General features: G+C 40.6%; 1 protein-coding gene across 2 annotated transcripts; it reads right to left on the bottom strand.

Moving 5' to 3' along the window:
• Nucleotides 1-1,450: 1,450 nt before the first annotated feature.
• On the bottom strand, nucleotides 1,451-13,601 carry HSP90B1 (heat shock protein 90 beta family member 1). 2 transcript variants are annotated; one of them, XM_062589453.1, is made up of 18 exons: nucleotides 13,434-13,601; nucleotides 12,740-12,839; nucleotides 11,931-12,072; nucleotides 11,733-11,849; nucleotides 11,027-11,358; nucleotides 10,107-10,218; nucleotides 9,075-9,194; nucleotides 8,322-8,438; nucleotides 7,815-7,952; nucleotides 7,647-7,724; nucleotides 7,504-7,569; nucleotides 6,865-7,134; nucleotides 6,407-6,652; nucleotides 5,967-6,103; nucleotides 5,457-5,535; nucleotides 5,223-5,378; nucleotides 4,537-4,632; nucleotides 1,451-3,534 (listed from the first exon to the last, which is right to left on the bottom strand). In XM_062589453.1, the coding sequence occupies exons 1-18, from the start codon at nucleotides 13,480-13,482 to the stop codon at nucleotides 3,505-3,507; spliced, it is 2,385 nt and encodes a 794-aa protein (XP_062445437.1). In that variant the 5' UTR covers nucleotides 13,483-13,601; the 3' UTR covers nucleotides 1,451-3,504. The 2 variants fall into 2 exon arrangements, with proteins under 2 accessions (XP_062445437.1, XP_062445444.1); XM_062589460.1 differs by lacking the exons at nucleotides 1,451-3,534; nucleotides 4,537-4,632; nucleotides 5,457-5,535 and having other exon boundaries at nucleotides 5,250-5,378.
• Nucleotides 13,602-19,020: the final 5,419 nt, after the last annotated feature.

Raw genomic sequence — 19,020 nt, forward strand, 5'->3', positions numbered from 1 at the left:
CCCTCCATCCCTGGAAAGGTGACAGAACAGCTCATCATGGACACGATCTCCAAGCCAAAGGGAAATCATGCTTAACCAATCTGAGAGCCTTCTTTGATGGAACGTCTGGCTGGGTTAATGAGGGGAGAGCAGTGGATGTTGTCTACTTGGACTTCAGCAAGGCTTTGTGACACTGTCTCCCATAACATCCTCCTAGGCAAGCTCAGGAAGTGCAGGCCAGCCTTGTTCAGCCTCTTCATCACTAGTCTGGATGAAGGGACAGAGTGCCTTTTCAGCAGGTTTGCTGGTGATACCAAACGGGCAGGAGTGGCTGATACAGCAGAGGGCTGTGCTGCCATTCAGAGAGACCTGGGTAGGCTGGAAAAATGTCCAGGGAGGAACCTTATGAAGTTCAACAAGGGCAAGTACACCAAGGGAGTAATAACATCATGCACCAGTACAGGCTGTGGGCTGACCTGCTGGAAAGCAGCTGTGCCGAGGAGAGTCCTGGTGGACAAGTTAAGCATGAGCCAGCAGTGTGCCTTGTGGCCAAGAAGGCCAATGGTATCCTGGGATGCACTGGGAAGAGTGTTGCCAGCAGGTCGAGAGAGGTGAACCTGTCCTCATACTCAGCCCTGGTGAGGCCTCATCTGAGTACTGTGTCCAGTTCTAGGCTCCTCTGTACAAGAGAGACATGGAGCTACTGGAGAGAGTCCAGCAAAGGGCTATGATTAAGGGACTGGAGCATCTCTCATCTAACCTGAAGAGGCCTAGCAGCCTTTGGTTGTGAAAGACTGAGGGGGGATCTTAACATTTACAAATACCTTAAGAGGATCAGGCTATACTCTCTTCAGTGGTGCCCAGCAACAGGGCAAGATGCAACAGGCACAAACTTAAACATGAGGAAGCTCCATCTGAACAGGAGGAAAAACTTTCCTGTGAGGTTGTCAGAGCACTGGAACAGGTTTGCCCATGGAGGTTGCATAACCTCCTCAAAACCAGCCTAAATGTGATCCTATCCAACATGCTCTAGGTGACCTTGCTTGAGCAAGGGGAGTTGGACTAGAGAAGCCTACCATGAATTTCATTAGCATTCCCAAACGCTAATGGAAACTGGGCAACAAGGAACATTTGTTCCACCCCAGCCTCTAACACGAGAATGACTGAACACCCCTGTAGGAACAGAAATAGCAAGACGACAACTTACATCAAAAGCAATTTCTTCACAAGTAGAATAACCACTACATTAGACAAACGGTAATATCCCTCCCCTCAAAGACCTCTATGGGAGCAGAGGGTTCTTCCAGTATTGATACACTTTTTTCCAATCAAGCTGGCCAAAAAGCTTAAAACTGCATGTCGGAGCTTATTTATAGCAAACGCTTGTCACTCCAGAGCAGGGAAGGCAGCCAGCACACAGCCTTATTGCATGCAACACTCTCAGTTGAGGAAGATTAAGAAGCATGAACCATGACCCTCAAAGTGTGCTTTTATTAGTTCTGAAATTGAATCAGACATGGCATCCTGAAACCAAGGCATTGAGAACTTCAACTGTGGAACAGAGCGAAGGTTGCTAGAAGTGGACAAATAATTAACAGATTTAGAGTTCTGTAGCAAACAATTATGCTTCCAATATTCTTTCTAGAACTGTCAGCTATTATAAAGCTCTTATACATATAGTAGATGTAAGTAAGTCACATACGCTGCTCAAGCTGGTCAAACATAACTAAGGGTGGATGTTGATTACACATCCACTCGAGTTGTGAATGTATATTTAACATTGTAGGGGATTTTTCTTTACATTCCAAACTCTAATGCTCTGTGTTCTGTAAGTCAAAAATCTCAGGAGCAGTTGATTGCTACAGAGCACAAAGAAAGTTGCACTCTTTTTCTAAGAGGACTGTACTTTAAGAGTTGATGGTGCTCCTACGCTATCTGAAAACCTAACGAAGACTGCTATTAAAGCCAACATATTGCTAGCTGCTGAACTATACTTTTGGAGTTAGACCACTCAGATGCTTATACAAGAGCCATGTTATAAACAATACCTAAGACTACTGCAGTGAGAACAAAAGAAGAATCCTGAAAAAAAGCCACACACAAAGCTCCCATTCCTGGAAGTCTCAAATAGCGTACTTTTTAAAACAACTCTGTATGAACCCTAACTCCATAACCATGCTGATACAAGTGCAGTGTATTTATTGCAAGGGAACAAAATTATTTGGGCAATATAGAGTAGAAGTTCCTTAGGCCACTGTTTGAACTTAATTAGAATAGCTTATTTAAGTTCAGACTTCAGTCTGAACTTAAGTCACAGATGCCTAAGATTCACTCTTCCAAGTCATTAGAGTTGCTGCACAGGAGTACTACTTCTATGAGCTTCAGAGCAAGGCAGAAAAACTTCCATGTAAACATTTTCTACCTACCCTGTGAAAATCTGTTTTAAAGTAGAGGCACTAGTGAAAAATGCAGTGCTTTATGCAAACACCACATAAAAGCTAACAAAATAGAAATGGTGCCTCCAATCTTGCTTGTTGCCATATTATTCCATTTGGTATCAGCAGCTGTAGCTTGAGTTAGACTAAGCATTTATAGTGCTTAGTCATACTAAAAACACATAAGAACAAGAGTAACGAGTCTGGGAACAGTGTTAAGAAGTAACTGTCACAGCCAAGAACTCCACATTTGTAGAAAGCAGAACTAATGTATTTCTTAGGTGAACAACACAGGAACAAGGCAGTGTTACTAAACAGTAACAGCACAGGCACACATAGTAAGCCACTTTTCTGTCTGTTCACATGTTTAATGGATGGAGATCATTCTCACTTGTCTCAAAGGCCACCACTGTCCATTATGTAGTTCAGTGCTACCCTACATAGGCAGTGAACTTCAGAAAGGCTGCTACAACCACACTTCCTTTACAATACTACCTTTCATGCTAAGCAGCAGGACTTCAGTTCCAACACAGTATCTATTTTTAAATGCCCTCTCTCTTATTTCAAGATGACAGTAGTTACATAACTTCTGAATACTCATTCTACAGAGTCTCCCTAAAATGTAGTTCACAAACATCAGATTATTCTAGCTCAAAAGCATGGCAGGCTTAACACCTGGCCACAGGCATACAGCAGTGAAAGTGACTCACAACAGTCTGAAAAGACTGCTGAATCACCACAGCAAGCTTCCTGTTGTGCAGACCTGAACACTCAAGCAAATCAAGACAAACCCATCAATTCTGCTCAGTAGTAACCCACAAGATGAGCTTGCTATGTGAAATTTAGAGGGTTAACATGGTGTTTGGGAACATTTTATTTTGTACATGGCAAGATTTTACACCAAGAAGTCAGTTAAATAGTACAAATTTACATTCGTGAGGAATGTTTTTAGAAAAGTCAACTTAAAAAAAAATCCTCCTTTGCCCTAACCCCATACCATCCCTCAGCATTTTACAGTGGAAAAAAAAAAACCAGAACAATCTAATTCACATTCCCTAACTCCCAACACAGGATGACAGTTGAATGTAGTTTACAGTTCATCTTTCACATCTGTAGATTCCTGTGGAGACAAGAAATAGATAATCAGAATCTTTCTTTTTGAAAATGAGTATGGTAAGAGCTGTCCTGAAGAACTGAGTTCACAGACAGTACAATTAACACTTTCAAATTATATAACAGAAGTAATGAAACTTGAATGTAGGATTAAATTTAAGCTTCTGTTCAAACGATGACATGTTAAATCTTTTCCAAGAGTCAAAAAAACCCTTACTTCAGGCTGCTCAAACATTAGTAGCAGCTAGAGTTTACCATTTCATTTTAATGCTTCAAGGATTAAAGCACAGTCTACTTTGACTTTGTAAGCTACCTTTCAAGCATATTATCATCACTGTTAATAGCCCTATTCTACCTGAGGAAGCAACTCTACTTTCCAGATGACTGTCAGAAACCTTAATTTTAAGCATGCTAATACAACAGTCAAAGTAGAATGCAACTTCTGTTAAAGATATGTTTTTTGCCATCACTGAATTTAAAAGCCATATTACCTAAGGCAGCTACTATACAGTAACTACTGTTCTTCAAGCTTAATTCTTAGGGAATTTGACAGGTATTAGTAGGCAAGTGTATCACCAAAAGCTATGTAAAGTTGGAGGTAATCTTGTAGGACTTTTCTAAGAGATGGGCAGCACCTGAAAGGCAGGCCCAATTAACATCTCATGGTAACTTAGAAAATAGTGACATTCAGAAACCATAATACTGAAGTTTAGCATACCCATCAAGACATCATTAAAGCTCTGAACATTAATACTAGCCAATTAAGTCAAGGCTCACTTCACTGAAGAGTTTAACTGTTTAGCTATTAAGTCTGCTGCATTGCTGCGTATTTGAGTGCTTTGGTCTTAACAGCATAGTATACTAAGGAAGAGCGCTATTAATGCTGCAGTTGTTTTCTAAGGAAAGTTCAAAAAAACCTATGTACTAGCTGTAGAAAGCAAAGTTAACAGGTTTGTGGCCAAAAGCACCACAGCCAGAACCGCATGGAAGTAAAGATCAAAGACCTTACCTTCTGTGTTTCAGTTTCTTCAGCATCCACCTGTTCTTCATCTTGCTCTGCCTCCTCCTCAGCTGCATCTTCAGGCTCCTCAGGCTCTTCCTCCACCTGCAAGATAGTCACAGCTTCTTTGCTATGCATTCTCAAAAATCTGTTTGCATGGGATGTTTGCTAGTTGTGAACTGAGTAGCACAGGCTATTAAAGTACTTGTTATCAGTTCGAAAATTTTATGAAGCATTTGCTCCAAGCTTTAAGGGTAGGACAAGTTATTTGTTACCACTGATATGCTCACTGCCATGGTTCCTCTAGCAAGATAACAAGTTCTTGTACAGCATTATGAGAAGATACACACCCACTTACTAATTCCCCCCAAAGCAGAATTGCAAAGTATCTGTTTGGCCCTTCATTTACTCCCATATAACCACCATTTAGTTAATGATTAGGCACTGTTTAAGAGAAAGCAGAAGCAAGCATCTCAAACTGGAAAGGACAGAAGCTTCAAGGACAGACTCTCTCAGCCAGGAACTTGAGCTGGCCTTCTCTTGGCCAACCTATGTGCAGAAAGCCAGATTCATTTTAATGTCTTTTAAAGCAAGTTTACCATTGCTTCTGTGTTTTAAGCAAAAAATGCTTCTGTTTTAAGCACACACACACAAAAACTTATTAGAAGAACACCCTTCAGTTGAAGGCAACTAACCTTTGCATCCAAGTCAATGTTTAAACTTAAACGAAGCATCCTTTCTATTCTATCTCCATATTCCTTGGTGTCTGGTAACATATATCCTGATCTCAAAGTTGCAGTTTCAAACAATACTACTGCAAGATCCGAAACCGTTTTGTCATCTTCATTCTCCTAAAATGGAAGCATTAAAAGAATTGTTAACTAGTTCATAGGCAGCCAAGCAATGCTTTACAACTGTTATCTGTTTACCTTGACTCGCCTCAGCATGTCCTTTATCAGTGGATGCCTAGGGTTTATTTCAAATGTCTTCTTTTGGCTAGCATAGTAGCTGAAAAGAATACATCAATATTTAAGCTTTAAAGGATAACTACACCTTTAAACCCCAGTTTTAAGTGCTATACATGTATTCAGCACTGAATACAGGTATAGTAGTACAGTAACTTTTTTGGGGGGGAGCTTTAGAACTTGAGCACTAGTTTAACTGCAAAAGCTTTCAGGTCAAGTCAGTATGTGTTCTATTATCAAATGACAGATGGCAAACACTGCTAATCAAAGTCTTGCCAAGCAGCTTTACATACTAGGCTTTGAAACAGTGATCAGTGTAAGACAGTGATATAGACTGCTTTTATAAGCAGTTACAAATTGCCTTAAAAACAGAGGATTATCAGAATCAGATGGAATTTTGCTGTATGCACACCAATTCAGCAGGGCCATCAACTACATTTCATGTCTGCTACTACATATGAATATACAGCTTACTTTGTAGATATATCCTTGCCAGTTTGGTAGGCTTGAGCCTTCATGATTCTTTCCATGTTACCAGACCATCCATACTGACTAGCCACAAGTGCACATGGAGATTGGGTTAAACGTTGAGATAGCACAGCTTTTTCAATCTAGAGAGAAAAGAGCCTGAATATTAGTTCACAGAATCAAGCTCTTACTAAGAGTTCTGAAACTGTTACTTGGCCACCTGAGTGGTGTCCAAAAAGCTTTCTAACAATAAGCAATCTAGCTCAGTATCTTCCTGAAATCACAGGTCTTTTAGCCAACTTTGTACAGCCTTCCATTTAAGGATGGCCAGAGAAGCTATTATCACATCCTATCAGATCACATCCAGAGCATTAACAAGGCAAGTGTTACAGCAAGAAATACAGTACCATACACAAAGAGTAGTTACACAGCTTAACATTTTGTACCTTGTCTTTTAAGGCTTTGTCTTTCATCCAGTTTAAAAGTGGTTCAAACTCCTTTTCCAAGGCTTCCCGACTCTCCTTGGATTTTTCGCTTTCTTCAAACTTAACTCCTTCTTTAGCCACATTCTGAAACCTCTTGCCATCAAACTCTGGCAGAGCCTGAATACAGTATTCATCTACAGGTTCAGTCAGATAGATCACTTCATAGCCCTTTTTCAGAAGACGTTCAACAAATGGTGAGGACTCTGCCTAAGGAGACAAAAAGGAACAGACAACAGTTTAGTTGTGTTATCAGCAGCTAACTAAAACTGCACATTTTTGATATATGTTAGTATAAGACTACTTAACTGCAGTAGTAGCGTAAGTACAGAGACTCCACATTTATAGTAAATGCACAGACTCCAGTGATTTTTTGACTAAAAACTTTCTTCTCCCCCCCCCCTTGCTCCACACTCACATACCTCCTTCCTGCTGGCACCTGCCATAAAATAGATCTTGTCTTGTTTCTCTTTCATTCTTTCAACATACTGGTCAAGGCTTGTAAGGTTACTTTCATGATGAGAAGACTGGAAGCGAAGCAGTTTAGCCAGTCGTGTACGATTGGAGTGATCCTCAATCACTCCAAGCTTTACATTAGTACCAAATTCTTTCCAGAACGTGTCATTGTACTTTTCTTCTGCTATTTTCTTGATCATATCAAGGGTTTTGCGAACAAGTTTCTTTCTGATCACCTTAATAAAAAAAAAAAAGTAGTAACACCAAGTTTTAACAATAAGCACTTGATAACCTCAAGTACCATCTTTGGTCTATTAGCCATTGCCACAATAATCCCACTCATCTCATGGGATTCATTATAGAGTAACCCTTAATGATGCCTCACATTAAGGGGTGGATTCAAGATACTTAATGCCTCTGATTTACAAGTGAACAGAGGTAGTCTGAGAACAGCAGTGCTGGGGTTTGCTATACTTTGACTTCACATTCCTACTTTTTTAAAGCTAAATTAAGCAAGTTGTCTCCCACACCTTGCTACTGTTGCATAATTTCATTCTGAACCAGGCCTCCCCCATTAATAGAAGTTTATGATCTAATTAGCTTACCTTTAGCAATTTATGCTGCTGAAGTGTTTCACGAGATACATTCAGAGGAAGATCATCAGAATCCACCTAATTAAAAAATAAATTAAGTGTAACTTACAGTAATTGAATATCAACATCAAACACAATTAAGACATAATACTTACAACACCCTTAACGAAGTTAAGGTATTTAGGCATCATATCATGGAAATCATCTGTGATGAATACTCTTCGAACATACAGCTGTATTACAAGAGAAACAGTAATCAGGTTATTATGGAGTTTTTTTTTTTTTAAAAAAAAGAACAGAATCCACACACTTGCTTGTTTTACCTTTATGAAGTCACTTTTTTTGGATCCATATTCATCAAACAGGCCACGTGGAGCAGAATTAGGAACAAACAGGATGGATTTGAAAGTTACTTCCCCTTCAGCAGTGAAGTGGATGTAAGCCATAGGATCATCATGATCCTGTGAAAAAGTTTTTAATGAGTGAAAATGTGTTTACCAGATCTAGCTGTACATATGAAAGAATAAAACCATCTCAGCATGCTTCATCAGAATCTATGAGACAGGAGTGCCTGACTTAGCTGAAATACAAATCATGTGGGCATCTTACTAGTTCTATTTGAAGCCACAACTGAAGAATTAGCAATACAGAAGATTACATCTTGCAATCTTAGGCTTGCTATCTGGAATTCTGTCTACATACTGACACCAATTAACTCATTCTTGAAAGACAAGCCCATCCTATAAGCACTTGGCCACCACTTCATTTACACAGCATGAGATACACTAGTAAATCTACTACTCTGAAACAGTTTGAGCATTGGAAATTACCTTGGAAAAGGTTTTGTAAAAAGCTTTGTATTCATCTTCTTCGACCTCTTTAGAAGGTCTCTGCCAGATTGGTTTTATGTCATTCATAAGCTCCCAATCCCAAACAGTCTTTTCAACCTAAGTACATAAACAGCATATTTCAATAAAGATTCATGCTTTTGTACAAGTCAGTCAGTCAAAGAAATTCCATCAAAGAGAACTCTAGATCATAAAATAGCATGGTTTAAAAAAAACAAACAAAAAAAAAACACACCCAAAAAAACCCAGGTTTTATGTACAGGTTACTTCTGGGAAATAAATTAAGCAGAGGCCTAAGCATATTCATTTAGTGTAAGCACATGGCAAAAAGTCTACACTACAGTACAGCCAATATATTTTACTGCGTTCACTGGTGATTAGGATTTCTATTCCACTGCCATTCTGACAAGCAGCCTTTGAAAACAGTATATTCAATCCAAACTATTCAACATTATTGACTATTGAAATTCACTATCACTTCAAGTTCAACATGCATAAACTCAAAAATAGTTACAATTAATTGTTTCAGGAACAATTGATAACCTCAAGTACCAAGGCAGTCATTTGTTTAATTTCAATGAAATCTGTCTTATTCACCATTTTTTTTACTGACACATCACACACATAAGTAGGGCCATTTTGGAAGTGCACGCACATTGAAGGGCATCTCTGAAAAACTATTCAAAATGCTGAAATAACTGAGTTACAAGGCCTCTGAAGGCTGACAAAACTCACCTTTTTAGTTTTTGGTTTCTTTTCCTCCTCCTCCTCCTCCACTGCAGCTTCATCATCATCTGTTTCTTCTTTCTCCTTTGCTTCCTCTTCCTCCTCAATGGGTTCTTCAACAGTCTCTGTCTAGTGACAATTAAAAGGAGAGGACTCAGCCTGTTTGGCTTCCTATCAGGTAACTTCTAGTATTCTCTGAAATAGCTTAACCACTCAGAGTAACAGTTTAACTTGTGATTTGCCTATGGCAAGCATTTCTGTGTAGGCAGCTATGTTTTTAGCTGCATTTTCATGAATGCATTGCTTTCCTCCAATATAGTAGGAGACCACTATAGTCAAGTATTAAGAGAATTCAGCTTTAATAGCATTGGGTATACAGCCTAACCACAGCCTGAGACAATTCAAAGTTAGCACTACATAAATGGTATCACTAAAACAGTTCTCTTAATACTTGACTATAGTCAAGTTTAATTCAGCTTTAATAGCATTGGGTATACAGCCTAACCACAGCCTGAGACAATTCAAAGTTAGCACTACATAAATGGTATCACTAAAACAGTTAAACTGTCACAGTAACAGTTAAAATACTGCCTTTTTTTTTTTTTTTTTTTAAATAAGGACACTGTGGCCACGCTTGACAGCTTAACAAAGCTTCTAACTACTAGACAAAACTCCACTGCATAGCCAGTGGAAGTTCTCCCCCTACCCAGTAATTAGAACAGGGTCTTGCCTCTTTTGAGGAAATACTCTCTAGGAGCCACAGCAAAATCAAGTCCTTTGAAATTCTAGTTTAAGCTACACACTAGCTTTCAGTGAATAAGTAACTAGTTAAATACCAGCTATTCTTTTCCTTCCCACTGAGTCAAAAGAATAAAGAATTTTAGAAACTTTGGACAGGTTTTTTTCAGATCCGTTAAGACAAGTAAGAAATCCAACACTACTCATGCTACAGAAAAGCTTTAATATTCCCTCACTCTTCCTGAAATATCTAGTCAAATTGTTTTCAAAAAACACCAAAGCTCATGTGGTAATGATACTAACCTTACTGCTCCACACATATATGGGGAAGTTTATGAACTGTGAATATTTCTTGACTAGATTTTTAACAGTATCCAGCTCAAGGTAGTCTGACGCTTCCTCCTTCAAGACAAGACTAAAGATAAAAAATTCAAGTGTTAGACTAGTCTATTTTAAAATTGTTTTACAGAAGCAGAAATACCTTTCTACTGTTGCTGAAACAGTGATTCAAACTTATCTAGTCACAGATGAACTAATAAAAGCTCCCCACGCACATCATCAAAAATACAATCCTTTTTAGAATAGCCATTCTTAAATACTGGAGTATAGTACTAAGTTCAAAAGCCTAAATGAAAATCTCAAATCACATCTATTATAATGATCAGGCTATTGATGCCTCTCATTCCATTTCAAACTAGAGCACTGAGAGGATCAATTTCTTCAGGAAGCAGTTCTCCTAAAAAGCAAAGCCTAGATCAAGTAAACTCATATGCTTGAGGTGATGAGGAAAGGGCTGTCAAGCTACTTCCAATTAATAGTTTTATCAGATCAGCCCCACCAGTAGATGAACAGTCATCTGTTTCAGAGATGAAGCTCTACATCTCCTGATTCAGTCTCATTTAGCCACAATTATGTTGAGAAACTGCGTAAGTCTGCAGGTTGCTGGAAGTGCCTGAAATTACTTGTCATCAGTTACTTGTCAAGATGCTTGTGGCTTTCCTAGCTTGACATTTCATGAGCTGAATAAATTGTATTAACACTCTGCATCCATTTCACATGTAATTACTTGTTAAGATACTCGTACTGGTCTGACAATAACTTTATTATAGGAATCAAACAGTACGTAGTCACAAAGCTAAAGTCACTCAGATATTCCACGAAGTTTCAATGAAGCTATCTAGACACAGCTTTTTTTAATCCAAGGAAATTGACTCAATACTTACCTTATGGTTGTGCCACGTCCTAAAGTGTTACCTCTTGGGTCATCAATCACAGAGAACTCATTTGAGTCTGATTCCCAAATATGTTGCGTATCATTATTGTGTTTTGATGTAACAATAACTCTGTCCGCTACTAAGAAAGCGGAATAAAAGCCAACACCAAACTGGCCAATTAACTCGGATGTTGATTGGCTATCATCCTGCATTTCAGTCATCTTGTTTAAGAATTCACTTGTACCAGACTTCGCAATGGTACCCAAGTTTTTAATCAACTCCTCTTTTGTCATGCCAATACCCGTATCTGTAACATGAAGCATGTTCTTCTCTTTATCACACTGAAAGAAAGAAAAAAGACCCAATTGGACTTCACTTCGAACCTTTAGACACAATATACTACTGTGAAAGGACAAGGAAACTAGTAACTAATTCCAGTTTAAACTTGCCTGACTGTAATAAATAGAATTCACAGTAAGTAGAGCATTAAGAAAAAAATCTGTTTCTCCAGTACTTCAATATTTCAATTACTCTTTATGAAATCAGAGATATTTTCAGTGGACTAAAAAAAGTCACTGAAGTGAATTCCAAGTGTCCTGATGTGGTGGTCATCATTTCTGTTTGCATCCATATTAAGCAATCCACTAGTTTAATGAAATGCTACCTTATTCTCCTTCCGCTGTCCTCAGTGAAAGAGTTATCTAATGCTTCTTACCTTGATTTTGACTGTAAGTTCCTCATTACCAGCAAGAGCACTCTCATCAGTTAAGGAAATTAACCGTATCTTATCTAAAGCATCAGAAGCATTTGAAATAAGTTCCCTCAAGAAAATCTGAAATAGAAATCAGTAGTCAGAAATTCAAGAACACACACACAAATAGTCCTAGCATGTTCTACTGATAAAGACACTAACCTCTTTATTTTTATATAAAGAATTGATAATAAGTTTCATCATTCTGTTAACTTCTGCTTGAAATGCAAACTTTTCAGATTTTTCTCTGATTTCTTTTATCTGAGATGCATTTAGACCATCTAGCTGGATAGCTTCTTCCTCTCTGTGAAAACAATGGAAACATGTCAAGTAGTCTTATTCATACACAGTACCACTCTTTTTATAGTCTAGCAACACAGCTCAATGTTACATCAACAGTGCAACCCCTAATTACTGACACTGCTAGCAAGAAGCTACATAGCATCAGATACATGCAACTGTAACTATCATCTACTGCTTAACCTCCACCCAAAAAAGACTCAAGTGAAAATCCTACTTGGAAATCAAACTTTTCCCTTACAAAGAAACACTGTAATCAGTGCATGGTACACCTCACAAAAGATTAAGTGTTCATAAGCATGAAATTATTCTATTAGTAGGCATGAAACTGATACCATTTACCACATGCAGTTACACACAGGAATAAGCCTCTATTTACCCGCTCTTATGCAACTACTGCTGTTAGACAAAATAAGCCAAGTATTTCTGAATCCAGTTACCTCAAGCTCTCCTCTAAACAGAGGAGGAGAGTGTCTTCACAAATACAGTTTTACTGCACTTCTCCCAAATGACTACATCTCTCCAGTTTAATGAGAGCACATCTTTCAAAGTCTACCCCCTCCCACAATACCTTCTACCTTCTGGGCATTAGTGATGTAAGAAATAACCCTTAAAGTAAAGAGCAGACTTAACAGTTAAGAAATAACTGACCCACACTCCCAGTTACCAACCTCTGAACAACTTCATCATCTGTTCGAGACCCTTCTCTGCTTTTACCCAAGTCATCTTCCACAGTCCCATCCACATCCACCTCATCAGCTCTAACCGATGCTGAAAAAACAAGAAATCCAATAAGGTGAACCAAAATCCCATTCCACACCACCAAAACTCTTCTTCACCACTCTCAAGGATTTTCAGACTCAAGCTCATCCGTCCTTCTACCCCACCTCTGGGTTAAGTTTACCCCCATCCAGGGGCATTAGAAAGGGAGAGAAGAAGACACACACTGGCCTTACCCCCCCCCTTCCTCCCCCGATGGCGCATGAGCAGTCCCACATGTACCTTCCCCCGCCCCGAACCACCCCGCTCCCTACAGGAGCGCCAGTAGCAGCTCAGGAGAAAGCAAGACACGCGGCCGAACACGACTCCCCCCTCCCTTCGCTACAGCTGCGAAGGATACAGCCGAGGCAGCGCCTGTCTGTATATGCCAAGGCGAATAAGAAGGAAAGGACCCTGCGGGGCCCAGAGGGCTCCAACAACCCCACCCAGGTTCTCCTCGGCCTCAGCTCGCCGCTCTCCCCCCGACAAAAAAGGGAGGGGTGGGAACTGCTACTGGGCGAGACCCCCCCCCCCCACCGCCCCTGCAACCGCCACACGCAGAAGCTTCTAGAAGCCGCTGGGTGAGGAAGCGGCCACAGGACTCACCGGCCAGGAGCAGAGTGCACGCGAGAGCGAGCCCCCACACCGGCTTCATGGCGACGCGGGTCTGCGGCCGCACAGGAGAGCAGCCCCGGGCGGCACCTGCCTCGCGCTCACGAGCCTGCCGCAACCGGCCTCCGCCGCCGCCGCGCGCCGCTCCCGCTGGGCCGGCCGCGGCCCTCCCCCTTAGCCTTATCAATGCGCGGCGCCGAGGGGCGGGGGGAGGCTCTCCGCGGCTGGCCAGTCAGAGCGTACCACGCCAAACACGCATCCAGTGGCGAGCCGCGAGAGGCGGGGCGTGGGGCCGCCGCCGCCAATCGCGGCTTTCCATGTGCGGTTTCCTGCGGGCAGAGCGTGGCCGGCCCCGATTGGCTGGGGAGGGATGCGTTTGGCCAATCGCGTCCGCGGACGGGGCCGAGCCGCATGGCCTTCCAGTATGTATTTTTTAAAATGAATAAGCCATAAAAGCTAAACACTGAGGCCATGGGGCTCGCAGCGAGAGCGGCCGCACTGAGAAGTGATAAGAAAAATCTCCACATGGGGCAGGGCGACTCCAACCGCTTCCGGGGGCACCCGGAATGTTTACCGGAGAGACAGTCGCTATGGCAACTAGCGCTTCCGGTCCTGCCGGCACGCCGCACCTCCAGGTACGGAATGGCGTGGGGGGGGAAGCAGGGAAGTCACGGGAGACACATGGAGCGACGTTAAAACTGCGGCAGAGAAAGCGGCAGCAGCGCCGGCTGTGGCCCGCCGTGGCCGGCAGAGGCGGGGCGGCCCCCAGGCCGGCAGCGGCGCCTGGGGCCTGCTCCTGCCGCCCGCCAAGGCCGGCGAGGCGCGAGCCGGGCCGCAGGGCACGCCGGGAGCTGCGGGCCGCGGGGCGCGCCGGGAGCTGTAGTCCGCGGGGCGCGCCGGGAGCTGCGGGCCGCGGGGCGCGCCGGGAGCTGCAGTCCGTCGCGGCGCTGTGGCTGGCGCAGCTCGTCGCGCCGCTTTGGCTGAGCGTCTGCCTGAGGCGGCTTGGCTGGCTGCAGGGCGTGAGGGAGCCTGGAGAGCCGCGCCTAAACCGCACCGCGAGGGTCGGTGTCACCCAGGTCGTTAACGTGCAAATGAGCTAGTGTTCGTGGAACAGTAAAAAGTGGGCTGGATGCGTAGAAGGCCGGATTTTCCTTCTTTTTAAAAAATACTAACGTCTAAAGTAACACCACATGCAAGTCGTGAAGTGTATTGCTGATAACGAGTTAGCATTTTTAAGTAGTGAAAGTCGACAAGTGATCAAATACACTATCTTGTGAATGTTAGTAAGCTACCTGAAGCACCTTACAGTTCCCCTTGCTTTCCTGTGAAAGTCTGCCTTAGCTTTCATCTACCAGTCACCTGTTGTGTCATACAAATGTTCAACTTTAGCTTTAAAAGTAAAGAAAAAAAATGGCACACAATGAATCAATGTACTTAGTAGAGAGGAATCTGTTTGAAAACTTGATCCGAGGTGTTCAAGATAAAAGTCCAGTATACTTAATAACTTCAAAGGAATTGAACTTAGTCCATATATAGGCAACTAAAACTTTCTTTTGGAAGAATAAACTCCTCATCATTAGTTATACAATGGGCCAGATAGTTTTTCAGCCTCAGAATTTAGTGTTGTATCTTGTACTGATAATCAAAATGTAGAGAATTAGAAAATAGCCTCTGTATTACAGTAGGCAACAGTTATCCTTGCGTTCTTCTCAATGAAGCCAAGATTCTAGCTCAAGGATAATTATTTTAAAAGCTAAAAATAATCCATGAAAACGTTCTGTATGATTTGCAGTTTCAGTAGTTTTGTTTCAGAGGTTGCTACTCCACTGATCAAATATTATAAGAGAAATAAGAGGGAAATTTACTTTCTCAGGAAGTCTCAGAAGGACTATGAAAAATTAAGTATAGGATAGGTCAGGGTCAGAAGTGCAAGTAAAAAACTGACTGTTAGATATTTATGAAGACCAGAGTGAACTTGGAGGGTTATTTTACAAAGACCAGTCTCACCTAATTGAAAATATTTTCCAGTCTTCAAGTGTGAAAATATAATTTGGTCGTCCAAAAAGCTAAATGAAGAAGGTTTGTCTTTCCTAAAAGTCAGCTACAAGCAGTTTCAGGATTATGTTTCCGAATTAGGCTGTATGATGCCTAGAGTGAGATACGTTACTCTACAAGTGTGAATATGAGTTAGGGATTCACAGAATAAAGAGATTTCCAGCTCGGAGAATTCTTGCATTAACAAATTTTATGACAGTTTTGGTTTAGCAGTTACTTTTTTGCCAATGACAAAATATAATGCTTTATTGCAAACTTTTTGAACTTTGGTAGCTGAAATAGCATGAATTGACACCAATTGTTTTTGACTTTGCTAAACCAACAGAGATTGTAGATTAAGTTTTGTGTAGTCCAAATTCATTTGGTTTCCTTGTTCTAATGGTTATATAAGGTAGCATGAGATTTTTGAAGGAGATAGGAATCTTACTAAACCTATGTTTTGTCCTTTGCATTTAGAGGTCATAAACTAGTAAGAAGTGTGAGGCAATCAGCTGCATTGATTGCTAAGCATACGTTATACTGTTTGCTTTCATTAAAGCCCAGTTGAATTACTCAAGTCAGAAGTGATATGTAAGAATGAGGAGGCTGAATACTTGTGCTCTCACAAATTGGTTTCTTTGCAGTTTGACAATTGAAAAAAGTATCTTCTTTGACTGAATACTGAACTTTTTAAAATTGTTTATCTAATTTTAAACTATACTATGAAATTAAAAACTCTTTTTTTTAAACTGAACTGCTAGTAACTGCTGTTTCTAGGGTTTTAATGCAAAGCTGACTAGCATTTCTTCTCTGCTTGTCACTCTTCAGGGAGCTTTTTAAATCTTAGGTGCACTGACCACACTTGCCGTTCAAAATGAGTCTGGACAGCACTTTTCAGAATTTAACACCGAAGCAATGGTGTAACTATTAAGAAGTAATAGTTCTTTAGTATGGGAACTTAGCTACATTAAGGAATTCTTTAAAGCAGTTATATATACTTTTGATGATTGTATGCATAATAATTGAAAGAGTATACTTAATGTTCTATTTGCTCTTTTAACTAAAAATGCTGGGGCATTTGGTGATAAGAAAAACAGAATACAGGTAGCATTTTTTCCATGAAAATGTTAGAACAAGTCTTTCTCCAGTGCTCTGAATGCAACTTTATCAGCTCATCCACCTGTCCTTGGGGAAGTTTGGTCTGCTAACTGAAGCACGCCACATGATCCCAACTATGAGTTGTAGCTAACAAGACGCATTAGCTTGCCAGAAATAGCTGTAGAGATGAATTGAGAGGTGTTCACACGGTCCAACTTTAGGTATTTGACTTAACCAGCTAAATTAGCGAGCTAATCTCCTTAGGCTCCATCTGTAACAAAATGGAGAGACAGTTTGTTCATTGTACTGGCTGTGACCTGTGTCAGACTCTTCCTGAGCTGATTTAACTCTGTAGTCCAGCAAAATACTCCCTGGTTAAATCAGCTTATATTGCGTCTGACATGCCCGACACCAGAGCAAGGTAAAGAACAGGAACACCAGGAGAAGGCAATATTCTCCTTTTGATGGTGGTGGGTTGAGCCACCGCTTCTGGAATCTTGGAGTGTAACTTACACACAGCAAAGACATCAAACACGATTGTAAATGTAAGGAAACCATAAAACTGAGCAATGAGTTTCATTTGGCAGGATATTTCCTCTTTTAATATACTGGAAAATTGAAATTTGTAACTAATGCAAGTTCCATTTTATTCGCAGGCTATAAAAATGCTCAAGTTTATATCACAGCTAATAAAGCATGTACTGTCGTACTGGTTTTGATAAACATGAGTGATTTATTTTAGAATAACTAATGCAGCCTGAAGTTTGTACCACCAAATTAAGTTCTGTCTTTCTTGTATTATCATGCATTGTAAAGTACTTATCTGAATTCTCTGTAATTGATCTTCATTTGTATCTTTATTAAAACAATAAATCAAGAGATGGCATTTCTTTCCTTCTGCAACTTCTGCTTCAGGGACTAAATACTGTACGTATAAACAAACTGGAGACATACCCACTTCTTTAAGATGCTTGACAATATTTGGGACTGAGTATTTGTGAATATAAAACAAAAAGTGCTGCTAGTAGCTGGCTTTTCAAGGTGATTATCCAAATCTTAGAAAATATTAACAGAAACTACATACAAGCAAGATAAAAATACTGTTGTTTGTAAATTGTGGTGTCTTTCTAAATGCGTACGCTACAAATTATTCTTACCTACTCTCTTTTTATCAAGAGCAGCTATTGAACAAAATGCCATGTTTTGACTTCAGTCTCTTTTCACTTAGTAGAAATCCATCTTCTACCCACTACCCACTTAATTAATCTCAGAACTATTAATCTCCACCAAAGAGAGATTCTTAATAGTCTGACTAAAAGGACTTCTGTGCTGCTTGCTTTCCTGCACTGTGAAAAGCTACTCAATTACTGTACAGCTTTACATACAAACATAACACACTGATTCTTTAGACCTGTTTTTGAATCTTTTTTTCTTCCTAAAGAAACAATCATATAGTTAGTTTTATGTAGATTTTCTTTTTCTGGTCATAGTTTATGTAACTTATTAGTACATTTTATGTATTCGGAACTCACTTGAGTGCAATAAGAAAAAGGTAGATGAAGTGGAATTTAGAACTTGTGGTTCTTTGAATTATGCATATGTGAAAGAAAATAAGCAGTGTTTGTGTCTGACCTTGATGCTCAGATAGAAGATGACTCTTCACCCTTTTCACTATAAATGCAGGCCTGTCATCTTCCCTGATATGGCTGTTTAGTAGATTTCTGTTAGTAACGGTAGTCTCACCTCCTGCTTTTGCTCTGATTTTCCTGGGTTTTTGAAATGCCACAGTTTGCACAGCTGAATATCTGTAAAGCTCAGCCAGATAGCTGCTGAAGATCCACAGAGCTGCTCTTGCTATAGTGCTGTGAGTCTGACTCTTCCCACAGCGTATCAGTAGTATGGAAGATCTATCACTTGTTGATGTGATGATGCTAGCAAATCTGTAAAAACTCTTTTCGGAGAAAAATAAGCATTAGAGAGTGGTATGAAATATGCTTGATACAGTCTGTGGGCTGTAATGATCAAGCTCCAGGTGTGCTCAGCTTGTCATCTTCCTTACCCCGCAGGTGAATCATAATAGCTGAGAGAAAGGAGAGCAGATACCCTGCTGAAACTATTGCTCTGTGTATTCATGACCCCATCAAAGGCAACAGGAACAGTTGTGAGAGAAGCAACAAGTTTTCCCTGAGCTCTGGCAGTGGACGATGACAGTGGGTTACTGTTCAAAGAGCTGCTTGCTTGGCTGCCACCACAAGGTAGGAATCCTGGACCCAGTTAGGCACGAGCTCTCCTTTCAGCTCCTCAAGCACCAAATCCCTCCAGGACTTTTTGACCTCAGCTAAAATAGGCTATAGATATGATATATGCCTTTGAATATGGTATAGTCGGATGCAGAATGGAAGGAAGGATATTATGAGGTACAGCAGGAGTATAAAATAAGAGAGGCTAT

The sequence above is a fragment of the Rhea pennata genome, chromosome 1 (genome assembly GCF_028389875.1).
Source record: "Rhea pennata isolate bPtePen1 chromosome 1, bPtePen1.pri, whole genome shotgun sequence".
Lineage (NCBI taxonomy): Eukaryota > Metazoa > Chordata > Aves > Rheiformes > Rheidae > Rhea > Rhea pennata.